Source organism: Mitosporidium daphniae (genome assembly GCF_000760515.2).
Source record: "Mitosporidium daphniae strain UGP3 chromosome Unknown contig-138, whole genome shotgun sequence".
Classification (NCBI taxonomy): domain Eukaryota; kingdom Fungi; phylum Microsporidia; genus Mitosporidium; species Mitosporidium daphniae.
This window is the reverse complement of record NW_013546691.1, coordinates 1-10827: the sequence shown is the minus strand read 5'-3', so window position 1 is coordinate 10827 and position 10827 is coordinate 1. Positions and strand designations below refer to the sequence as shown.

Here is a 10827-nt window from a genome sequence, read left to right as displayed (position 1 = left end):
ACGATGAATCAAACTCAATCAATGTTCTTGGCTCCAAATCGAGCCTTTCTGCGGGTGCGCTTCACTTTGATCTCATTCTGCAAGAGATAATTTGGAAAAAATTCGTCGACTGTCACTTGAAGGAGCTTTTGAAACTCAGCCCGAAGATAAATTGGTCCAACTCTTCGATTAATCGTATTACTGGCGAGGCTTTTAAATGCCTCAACGATACCGCGATGAATTATCTTTTTGGATTGTTTGGTGTAATTAATGAAAAGGCTGTTGAAGCTAAGGAGATTTTATCTTCAATTTCCAGGGCTAGCATTGAAGTATTTTCACCTCTTCCAGGTATAGAGACATTTTCGGCCACAATTTCGAAAGAAGAATTTGTGTCAAAGATGGGCTCTATTTTGTACAAAACTACACAGCCAATTGAGCATCTTCTGAGGTCTTTTACAAAAACGGAGAATGTTGATACCGTTTTCTTGATTGGTGGCGGAACCAGAATGTCTTTTGTTGTCGATAGCATTCGCAAAACATTGAAATCGTTAAATATCAAGGGAAAGCTCATTTCAAGAAATAACGAGGAAGCCAGCATTCTTGGCTCCTGTGAAAAGGCAAAAGAGTATCTTTATAAGTACAAGCAAAAGAAAAACTTTCGGCATTCTACCTCTGTTTGGCCATTTTCCTTTTTTTACACAATTGGAAACACCACCGATGACGGGTTCGAGTCACCAACAAAAGAGTATTTTCCGCTTCTATCTGCTGACGATTTGGCCATTGAAAAGTCTTTGTCAATTAAGGAGAGCATTTCTGATTTTACTGTAAAGTTTTATGTTTCCAACGAAGGGTAGCTTATTTCTTCGTTTTACGTTTAGAAAATATGTGCAGTGGTCGGCGCTTTATTCATCCGGAGTCACAGACCGTTTGATTGATGCTGCCGACGGCATCCCTTTAGACATCGAAATTTCGTTTGATCGGCTTTTTTCGGGTCTTTTGGAGCCCTCAAAGGTGATTGGGCGTTATCCTAACAAGACCGAAATGGATATTTCCTACAACTATGTTGAGCTATTCCCACCATTTTCGAAAGATCTGATTCGCAAAATTGAAGAAAAAGACGACACATTTTTCCATTATGCGCAAGCATCAAAGGATGTAATATCGCACACTTCAAACAGTCTCTCCGCTTTAGCTTTTGACATCAAGAGACTTTTTCTGGAGGACTTGACACCGAAAAGTATGTTTTGCAATTTTTTCCCATAGATCTGCTTGTATTTTTATCTCCAGACTCCAGACAACTTCTCAAAATGCGACTCAATAAGGTGCTTGCCGATATTGATTCTGATGATGAAATCTCGCTTCTGGAGACGCTGACTGACAGGAAAATTTTGAAAGAAATCCTTCAGCAAGGTATTCCCCGCAAGGAGCTTTACGAAAGGCTGCAATCGGCCATCTGTAAGGGAGAAACTTCTGCTGTAACTGAACAACATCAAGGAGGCCACATTGGTGCCGATGTTTACGCATACGAAACCGCGGATGGGAATGTATGCAAAAGAAGCAACTTGGCTGCTGATGTCCTTCACGGGACTCGCTATGATTCTCCGAATGTTTGCGACCTGTGGGTTCTGTTTGATGTTGAAAATTCTGCAGAAATTTATTCCTTTATTGCAAAAATAACAACTCCATCCCGTGCAAAGATAACAGCTTCACCGGCAGCCAAAAATGACGTCCGTATTCCTAAAGCAGAAGATCATACACACCCTATCTATCAGCAGCTTGAGCGCTCTCAAAAACTTTACGAGCAGGCTGTAGACGAGCCGACCCTAAAGTTTATCACAAGTGGGCTCTCGATAGAGTATGTGCTCACCACAAATACAGATCCATTTGCATCAACCATCGAACGATCCTTGCCACAGAGCTTTTGGAATGGTGATTTTCTGGACTGGAAAGCCCAAAGAGCCCAAAAGTCCCGCCAACGTGACTTATAGTGCTAGCATATCCACGGTATACTATATACCGATTGGTCAGTGGGGACGATTCATCTTGTTGCCCTCAATTGGGGTATTTAATAAATTGACAATTTGCATTTTAATTTCAATGGACCCAGAGAGGTAGCCCATCGCATCGACCATTTGAGTCACCCTTATGCCTTGATTTCGCTTGTTGCCTTCATTATATTTTGTCTTATTGTTCTTAGGATGATCGAGGGCCTTCTCAATGACCAGTTGCCCACAGAGGATGAGGTGCGGCATATGTGCTATGCGGCACGGGATATCCTCATTGATGAGGGTAACATACAATCAATTCCTGCGCCAGTGACCGTCTGTGGAGACATCCATGGTCAGTTTTCAGACCTCAAAGAATTATTCAAAATTGGAGGATATCCTCCTACGACGCGCTACCTATTCTTGGGCGACTTTGTAGACCGGGGCCACAACTCTATCGAGACGCTGCTACTGCTGGTGGCATATAAGGTATCGCCGTCCTTTAATGATCGTTAAGGTATATTTTCGTCCTCATTATCAGCTGCGATACCCGAATCACGTTACACTGGTACGGGGCAACCACGAGTCGCGGCAAATCACACAGATTTACGGCTTCTATGACGAATGCATCCGCAAATACGGCTCGCCGATGGTTTGGCGTCTTTGCTGTGATTTATTTGACTATATGAGCCTTGGAGCGCTCATCGAACAATCGTATCTAGGTGTTCATGGCGGGCTCTCCCCATCCATTTCCTCTCTGGACGAGGTAACACATCCTGATCGCCAATTGCTAGATAAGGATGCTGGACCGGCGGCAGGAGATCCCGCACGATGGCCCCATGTGCGATCTTCTTTGGTCAGATCCAGAAGACAGTGTTTCGGAATGGACATTATCGCCTCGTGGAGCGGGATACCTTTTTGGTGAAGATGTGGCCGTCAAATTTTTCCACGAAAACTCGCTTGATGGCATGGCACGAGCACACCAGCTCGTCATGGAGGGCTATAAATGCCAGTTTGGCGGCACAGTGACCACAGTCTGGAGCGCACCGAACTACTGTTATCGGTTACCCTCAACACCCCTCATTTTAGATGCGGGAATGTGGCTGCAATTATGGAGATATCTGAGACAATGGAGCGCACCTTCAAGATATTTAATGCTGCGGCTGCGGTAGGTAGCCATACTCATCCTTTTAGGATCCACGAAATCCTCCTGTCCGGCGACCATCTCTCGAATACTTCTTATGAGCCTAACACCGCCAGCGGTGCGTTCACTAATAAACGATGGACGGTTGTATCAGGCGCTACATGCATGGTGTCGTTAAATGCTGTGGCACGTGTGAAATGAGTGAAAGCAATAGTGATCCCTGTGCAATGGATGCTATAAGATTCGCATGCCATACCATGCCACACCACACCATGCATCATCTCAAAGACAAAGGCAAGCGGCACCTGTGAGCACGGCAAGGACATACCTATGGATGAGTACGCATGCGAACCAGGTGGCCATGTATTGCAAATGGGGGACTATCCGCGCTGGCTCGGTAGAGTTTGGAACCATCAGAGGCGAGCTCTCGTCGCTGTCAATGACCTTGAAAAGAAACGGCTGTTCGCTGGCCAAACCAAGAGCGTCGCCTAACTCTTTTTTCTGGCTGTAAAAGAAAAAGATGTCGGTTTTCTTTTGAACGGGTCCATACCATTCTGGGAGAACCTATGATCATATTAGTAGCATTAGCGGACTACCTTTTCGTCTTTTTCGGTCACTATAGCGAGCAGGGATCTCAACTTGCCATCATTTAACCCAAGTCTTGATGCCAAATCTGTGCCGTACTTTGAGGAATGAAAAGAACCGTCGGTGGCAACAGTTTCGGTAAGAAAAAGCTCCCGGGATACCCAACCAAGATTGAGGAGAATCGGGGAAGCGTCAAAAGAAAGCCTGAATGGCTTAATAATGTGGTAGCCCAATCCGGGATTGGTGGACTCCTGCGGGGATATTCTTGGGCCCAAGAAGGCTATGTCATAATAACCTGGAACGGGAGTTAGGGCAAAATACCCGTGTAAAATAACAGGTTCTCCCTCCGTGAGTCCCTGAAGTTTAGATTTCCGATCAACAAGAACAGGATCACAATCTGTTGCCAAAGCTCTGTTCAGCCGATCGTATTTTTCTTTCTTTTCGTAATGCCTGCATAATTGCCATGTTCCAAGGATTGCAAATGTAACCGGAAGCACGAACAGCAGACGATCACGACGAGCCATGGCAAAAGGTAAAAAAATTTGAAAAGCAAATTTGCAATACAGACCTTGAGCGAGACCACCACAATATGGCAGCGGGGCGGCCCCAGCCGGCAACGCCATTTCTTAATCAAATACCACGACAATTCAAGTAAGAAGATTTATTGCATTCATCAAATTCGGAACGTTTAAAGTTCGATCTGCTTGCGAGCAGCAGTGGGTTCGCGCTTTGGGAAGACAATCTTTAAAACCCCATCCTCGAAGCTCGCCTTTCCAGAATCCAAGTTGCAATTTTCGGGCACAGTGAACGAGCGTTTGTAGAGCCCATAAGAACGCTCTGTTACGATGGAATTTTCTTGCTCCTCGCGCTTATCGCTCTTCTTTTCAGCCTCAAGGTACAATGTGGAGCCCTCATGGGTGATCTTGACGGAATCCTTCGGAATACCTGGCAATTCGGAGGTCATTTCAAAGTGATCCGGAAACTCCAAAAAGTCCGTGCGAATGCGACCAACAGACGAGCGGATAAGAGGAAAGTCCGCAGAAAACGCGGATGGAACCAGCGAGCGAGAAGGGCCTGCCGTCTGCGATCCTTGCGTCAATGCTGGGCGATAAATCGAGGATGTTGGCCACCAAGTTTCGAGATCGTCAAAGAATGTGTTGAAGAATCGGTCAAATGGATTCATGTGGGTAACGTAAGTGGTGCCCGCTATTTATATTATGCAAAGGAAAGTTCACGTAACTTCCTTAATTTTCCAGAATTCAATTACAATTGGTGCTTCGAGAAATTTCTACAAATGACTGATAGGGCCATCGGCAGAGTTAATTTAGATGCCACAATGAAATTTTGAGTGGTGCCACCAAATTGCGCCAATTTTTTATTCGGAATTTGTTACTAGACCACACCGTGAAAAAGAGCATTTGCACAATGCCCAGCCATTACAACACATGATTCTGTCATCGACGGAAGGAGCGTACATGAAAGACCATCAACTTTGCCAGTAATCAAAACTTTAATAAATCAAATGTTCTATGCAAAAGTAGAAAGAAATGCCCTCGCTTGTTGGGCACCTTTTCGCAGGAGAATAGCTCCAATGGAAGCATATATGGTTTCCTCGGCAACAACTTTTGCAATTCCTGTTTTTGTCTATCAAAATAAAGACCAATAATCGTACAATATCCCATCGGGCAACCGCTGGAATGTCAAGAAAAGAGATGCACTTTTGCATCGATATATTTCCTTGGTTTTGAACTAAAAGATCTTTGATGGAAATCTTGGCCGGATCCTTCAAAGTTTCTACATACTTGGCAGCAGGCAAAGTTTCAAAAAATGCTCGGCCTAAAATTATGTCAATAACTGAAACCTAGCAGCACTAATTTATCGTTGCAGGGTACCGTACCATCCCTGTAGGTTTTGTGCGTTAACGTCTGGATAATGAAATGTGGACTCACAATTGACCCATCGGTTGGATTACATGAAAAAGACGAATCATCGACTGAAAATCCAAGCCGTTTAGCAAAAAGAGACTCTTCAGAGCTGAGCTTTAAAAGCACATTGGGTGCTGCTGCATTGATTTCAGAGTGCTGTCTGAAAGCCGTTGAAAGGAAAAGCCGAGAGGTTTTCAGCATCCACTTGTTTCGGGGGAAAAATAAATTCTTTGCAATAAAATTAACTTTTACACCTGCCTTTTGGGGATGAAAGTTGGCCCTTCCGAAATAAGACAACAATTGCAATTGGAAATTTCCAATTTGCAGCTTGTTGAGGCCACAGAGCATCAGGGTGTCTTGCTTTCCATTTTTTCTGTGGTCGAGATCAGGGACTCTGGCATCATGGTCGAGGCAAGGGATATCATTTCCCCTTTTCTGGTGAAGCAAGTATTTCTTTCAAACTCATTTTCAAAATATCTCTCCCGTCCATGCTGCCCCAACACTGCATCCATTGTTAGTTGCATCGAATCTTCTTCAGAAGTGCTGATTTGCTTACTCGATATTATTGAGCTTTCGGATTTTATTATTTGCAATGTTTGGAGGCCGGGCTATCTCAACTGAAGCAATAGATTGGCGCAAAGTTTTGATTCAGAAATGTCTAAAGCATATGCCTCCCTTTTCATTGAGCTTGGAGATGATAGTATTCTGCAGATTTCCCATGACTTTGCATCGAAGGCCTCGCCCTGTAGCGGATACAGTGGATCTATCGGCGTGTCATCGGCCATAAATTTGCGTTTTAAATTTTATGAGGACAATATTTTACATATAGCGGGCCCTTGGTGGACACCCGAAAAGGTGGCGCATCACATCTGTTTTGCCTCGAACCTCAACCCCAAAAAATACAAAATGTCTCTCCAAAAGAGCTCTTTTGTGTGCAATCAATATTGCAGAGACCGCTTGCAGGAAATAAATTTTTTTGGAGTCTCTGCAATAACGATATTGTGATCATCGTCCAAATTTAATGCCATTGGTGTGAAAGTATTTGGGCACTCCTTTGTCGGTGTTTCGTGCACCAAAATCCCGGTATTGATAGGTTGGGATGAACTTCCACAAGCGCTTTCAACGGTCCCAGGAGTTAACACTTCTATTGACGTAAGGGAAGAATGGGTTTGTAGAAAATGCCTGCTAGCGGCACCAAGTCCGGTAAAGAAAGACTGTGAAGACGTGCTTTGTATATCTGCAGAAGAACCTGCCGGTGTATTCTCGCTATTCAAAGCGACTGTTGTCATAATTTCGGGCTCAGAAATATCCTCTGGACTCTGGAAAATCTCCGATATAGCTTCTTTTATTTGGGATAATTGGTCAGAGCTCCATCCACGTGGGCCATCATGTCCTGGAGCAAAATTTAAAGCTTTTTGTAGCAATTCAATGTCTTTTTCCATAGATGGACATGAATCTTCACACATGATGGCTCCCGATATTAGAAATGAGATCGTCAGATCTTCCAATAATGAATACAAATCTTTGTATCCCAAAAAAATGCGGCATCCTAACGGACTAACAATGAACAAGATCCGGAGAAGAGGATCAGATCTGATTGCCTTTTTTGTGCGAAAATAGGTGGCAAGGGCATGAATTGATTCAAACAGCCCTTCGCTAAGATGTGGCGCCAATCTATGATGCTTTGTGTGGGCGTTTTCGATAACATCGAGCAACAATGATCTGCAATCCGAGGAAAGGCAAAAAAACTCGAGAAGAAGACCATCATTGCAGGCATCAAGCGTCAAATTTAAGCTCTGTATGATCAGCTCGTCAGAAGCGGCGCTAAATAAGAAATAAAAATACGTGAAAAGAACAAAATTTTCAAAAGAGTGCGGCTTCAGGCCTGGGATGGAAACAAAAAGGCTTCTGAGATCTGCAAGCTCAGCAAACACATCATTTGCCGAAATAATGTCTTCAATGTTCTGAAGAGGATCGGAATTTCGCACTGCTGCATCAGAATGGGCAAGGAAAGCAGCCCGTTTTCGATTCTCAAGATGCTTAATTATCTTTTTGAGATGGTGCGGACTGGGCTGAAACCCCATCCCAAATAGATGGGAAATGTTTGCAGTCAAGGAGGAAAATGAAGATCGGCTAATGAAGGGCTTGAACGCTTCAATCTGCAATGGCGTATTGTGGTCCGTAACAATGGCTAGCTTTACCTGATTAGAGGAGAATGCTGGCAGCAGATCGGAAAAGAGGACCAAATCAATGGAGTTAAAGCAATCGGAAAACAGGAGTATTATTTTGAGGCTAGAATCTGACGAGGAGTGGCTCCATGGATAGTCCGAAAATGCGTGAAGCAAATAGAGCTTTACAATGTCCCAAGAATATGGAGATGGATCGTGAGATTTTGGCATCATCGATTTTATGTATGAAAAGAGTTTTCCCAACTCGGCATGTTCCGTATGAATGGGATGGAAGCATTTTGAACGATACCTCAGTATGGGCGGGGGTATTTTGAGATCGATTGCCTTTGCAATGATATTGATGAGAGCCGAATTTATGATAAACGATAGCTGCAGGATGATAGATTGGATGATCTGCACAAAAAGACCCATGTCAAAGAGGACATGCTGGGCGCACGAGATATCAAAGAGAAACAAAATCTGTGCAATCGGCGACTCGGATAATTTCATTAAAATTCAAAATGTGTGCAACCCGACACGGGTAGGCTCATTAAAATTCAAAATGTGTGCAATCCGAGACGGGTGGGCTCATTAAAATTACAACAATTAGCTCGTTTGGGCCAAACTGAAATCAATTTCAAAATTTAGAAAAATTGCTTTTTCATGCATGCTGATAAGTGCTCTCCAAATTTTGATCACCAAGTAATGAAGGACCTGCTTGGGGCACACTTGTCGCTTCCTGTTGAGCAGCACATTTCAAAGCTGGAGGCGCGCCTATCCACGATTATTCTCGAACAAAAGGAGCTCTTTCAGGAGCCCGATGTGCTGACCGGTTTGAAATATTATCCATCAACTGATCTCAATAGCCCTGGAAGAAATCCGAACGTGCAAAACACAGCCCCACGATGGATTGGAGGCCGTTTTTTCCAAACTACAACAGGAATCAACGAGTCTCAGTGAAAACATCCGAAATATCCAGAGTGCAATTGTTGACCTTGAGCGTCAAAAGGCTCAAGTGGACGGATATGCGTTTTTGGATGAGGCCTTGGAATCTTTGATTGACGTGATCGAAAATGTTCCGAGCATTTCGTTCCCCATTGCACGTTCACGGCTTTCGGAGAGCATGAAAATCCTTGTGCAATCAAAAAAAGCCATTCATCGACTTGGGGAGTGCAGTAAGCGCCTGGATTTTATGCCCTATTAGGAAATTGGAACCCGATCCTGCATTCCATATCGGTGAGGGTGTCTGAAGAGTATTTGTCGCCTGCCATTGCAAAGATGACAACTTGCATTGAATCGTTGGAAAGGTTTTTGCTATTTGAACCGCAATTAGCGGAAGAGCCTCTTGAAGATTTCGTGTCGTGGTACCAAAATGTAACCTGTAATTGCGCTAGCATTTTGCTTTTGGAGCACAGTTTCATTCCCTTTTCTAACCAAAAGAGGTTTGTGCTTGAGATGAAAGACCAAATCGAATCTGCTTCTTTGGTCGAATTGATCACCAAGCTTTGCACATGTTGTGAAAACTCGCTTTCAAACATAAAGTTCATCCAGCTTTGGATCCAAAAGACGCTGTCCAAAGCCGGTGATGATTTTGCTGACCATGATCATGCGACGGCAGAAAAGTACGCGTCGCTTTTGATGGAGACCTCGCTTGCCTTGGATGGCAGAAAAAAGGATCTTATCCACATCATATCGTCAAAACTGGACGATGTTTTCATTGAGGAGGATAAAATCCCCTTTTTCTCTACCCTTATCGCTTACCAGCAAAAGCAATGCCAATTGTTGAAAAGCAGTTTGCTGGTCATCCAAGAGGATCACATCCCGTCCATAATACAAAAGATTTGGAGCTTTTCAGAGCTGTTCCGCAAGGTACCGCAGCATCACATATTCAATGCCTTTAGTTGGTCGTCATAATGGAAGAGCTTTCCGTCAATTCGACCGAAAGTCACCGCCGTCTGTTTTCAACATGGATTCAAAAGACATTTTCGGTGTACTTTACGCAATCCATAGCCATGATTTCAAAAACGGTCAATGAAAACTGTGGATTGGTGGAAAAGTCATTCTCATATTCGGTGCTTTTTAAAAGTAAGATCTTTGCATTGCAATTTTCCCAGGCGCAAAATATACCGTTTCAAGCGCGAGCTCTGCATCCGCAAAAATGTTTGACGTTCTTCATCAAAGATGCCCATCAATATTTTCGAAGCGTTCCGACCGCAAGCGCTTTGGGTAACCACCACTATATTTAACCACAGGCTTTGTTTTAGTCATGACATATTTGACGCGCTTAATATGAAACTGCTTGACTGTCCGTTGGTCGGCGTTCTTGGTCTCAATTGCTTTCTATTTGTTATGTATTCGTTTTCCATTGGTTGCTTCTTTCCTGAAATCGAAAGCTACTTTGTAAATTACTCGTTGCCAATTCTTTCGTGGCTATTGGTACACCGTTTGTTGTAATTTTGCGTAGAACTACATTAGCTGGGATATTCTGGGCATCCCAATATCCAATTCGCAATCGGGATCGGTGTCTTTCGATCCCGTTCGCTCATCCCTTTTATCTTCATTTTCCAGTTTTGAGGTATCCGTCAAAGATTCGATTAAACTAACCTCAAACGCATCCATTAATGGTGCTTCTGGCTGGAAGCCTGGCGATGCGATGGAACCCACGTTGGCAAAGGTGATCTTTCAGGAGGCTACCAATTGGCATTTGGTGGTGTCTTCAAAAAACGAAAATCCAGTGCTTAACATCCCAATTTTCATCATCAATGGCTGCCATATTTGCTATTTGCTTAACATCTTTATTGCGCTGGCCGTTGGGGAGTATTTCCCTCCTTCTTTCATCTTTTCCGCAAAAAGGTCCAAAGAGTCTATGTCGTTCCCAAGAATATTGCTTCCATCAACAAGTTCAATTCAAGAAGCCATCAATGCAGCATCTTCGCTTCCAGATGTGATCCTTAATGAATTGGTTTGCGTTCGCATTTTCCCTGTAAAGTCTTGGCTTCCTTCGGCCATTAAAAAGGCAAAATGGAAGCAATCGGAAGTTG

General features: G+C 43.7%; 9 protein-coding genes across 9 annotated transcripts; 5 read left to right on the top strand and 4 right to left on the bottom strand.

Moving 5' to 3' along the window:
- Positions 1 to 215: 215 nt before the first annotated feature.
- DI09_138p90 (uncharacterized protein) lies at positions 216 to 1967 on the top strand (the record flags this gene model as incomplete). Its single annotated transcript, XM_013383747.1, has 3 exons — positions 216 to 803; positions 829 to 1216; positions 1243 to 1967. 3 exons carry the CDS (start codon positions 216 to 218, stop codon positions 1965 to 1967), a joined length of 1701 nt encoding a protein of 566 aa, XP_013239201.1.
- A 210-nt stretch (positions 1968 to 2177) lies between these two features.
- On the top strand, positions 2178 to 2889 carry DI09_138p80 (uncharacterized protein; the record flags this gene model as incomplete). Its single annotated transcript, XM_013383746.1, has 2 exons — positions 2178 to 2453; positions 2506 to 2889. 2 exons carry the CDS (start codon positions 2178 to 2180, stop codon positions 2887 to 2889), a joined length of 660 nt encoding a protein of 219 aa, XP_013239200.1.
- An 81-nt stretch (positions 2890 to 2970) lies between these two features.
- Positions 2971 to 3309, top strand: DI09_138p70 (uncharacterized protein; the record flags this gene model as incomplete). The annotated part of the gene is made up of 1 exon (XM_013383745.1): positions 2971 to 3309. The coding sequence occupies one exon, from the start codon at positions 2971 to 2973 to the stop codon at positions 3307 to 3309; it is 339 nt and encodes a 112-aa protein (XP_013239199.1).
- Positions 3310 to 3390: 81 nt separating this feature from the next.
- On the bottom strand, positions 3391 to 4316 carry DI09_138p60 (uncharacterized protein; the record flags this gene model as incomplete). Its single annotated transcript, XM_013383744.1, has 2 exons — positions 3391 to 3672; positions 3726 to 4316. The coding sequence occupies 2 exons, from the start codon at positions 4314 to 4316 to the stop codon at positions 3391 to 3393; spliced, it is 873 nt and encodes a 290-aa protein (XP_013239198.1).
- A 65-nt stretch (positions 4317 to 4381) lies between these two features.
- Positions 4382 to 4876, bottom strand: DI09_138p50 (heat shock protein Hsp20; the record flags this gene model as incomplete). Its single annotated transcript, XM_013383743.1, has 1 exon — positions 4382 to 4876. The coding sequence occupies one exon, from the start codon at positions 4874 to 4876 to the stop codon at positions 4382 to 4384; it is 495 nt and encodes a 164-aa protein (XP_013239197.1).
- A 344-nt stretch (positions 4877 to 5220) lies between these two features.
- DI09_138p40 (uncharacterized protein) lies at positions 5221 to 5819 on the bottom strand (the record flags this gene model as incomplete). The annotated part of the gene is made up of 3 exons (XM_013383742.1): positions 5221 to 5337; positions 5384 to 5529; positions 5591 to 5819. 3 exons carry the CDS (start codon positions 5817 to 5819, stop codon positions 5221 to 5223), a joined length of 492 nt encoding a protein of 163 aa, XP_013239196.1.
- A 66-nt stretch (positions 5820 to 5885) lies between these two features.
- On the top strand, positions 5886 to 6239 carry DI09_138p30 (uncharacterized protein; the record flags this gene model as incomplete). The annotated part of the gene is made up of 1 exon (XM_013383741.1): positions 5886 to 6239. One exon carries the CDS (start codon positions 5886 to 5888, stop codon positions 6237 to 6239), a length of 354 nt encoding a protein of 117 aa, XP_013239195.1.
- Positions 6240 to 6556: 317 nt separating this feature from the next.
- On the bottom strand, positions 6557 to 8296 carry DI09_138p20 (uncharacterized protein; the record flags this gene model as incomplete). The annotated part of the gene is made up of 1 exon (XM_013383740.1): positions 6557 to 8296. The coding sequence occupies one exon, from the start codon at positions 8294 to 8296 to the stop codon at positions 6557 to 6559; it is 1740 nt and encodes a 579-aa protein (XP_013239194.1).
- A 195-nt stretch (positions 8297 to 8491) lies between these two features.
- DI09_138p10 (uncharacterized protein) lies at positions 8492 to 10827 on the top strand (the record flags this gene model as incomplete). The annotated part of the gene is made up of 4 exons (XM_013383739.1): positions 8492 to 8618; positions 8662 to 8961; positions 9039 to 9655; positions 10251 to 10827. Coding segments are annotated over 4 exons (1621 nt in total), but the record flags the coding sequence as incomplete, so codon positions are not given.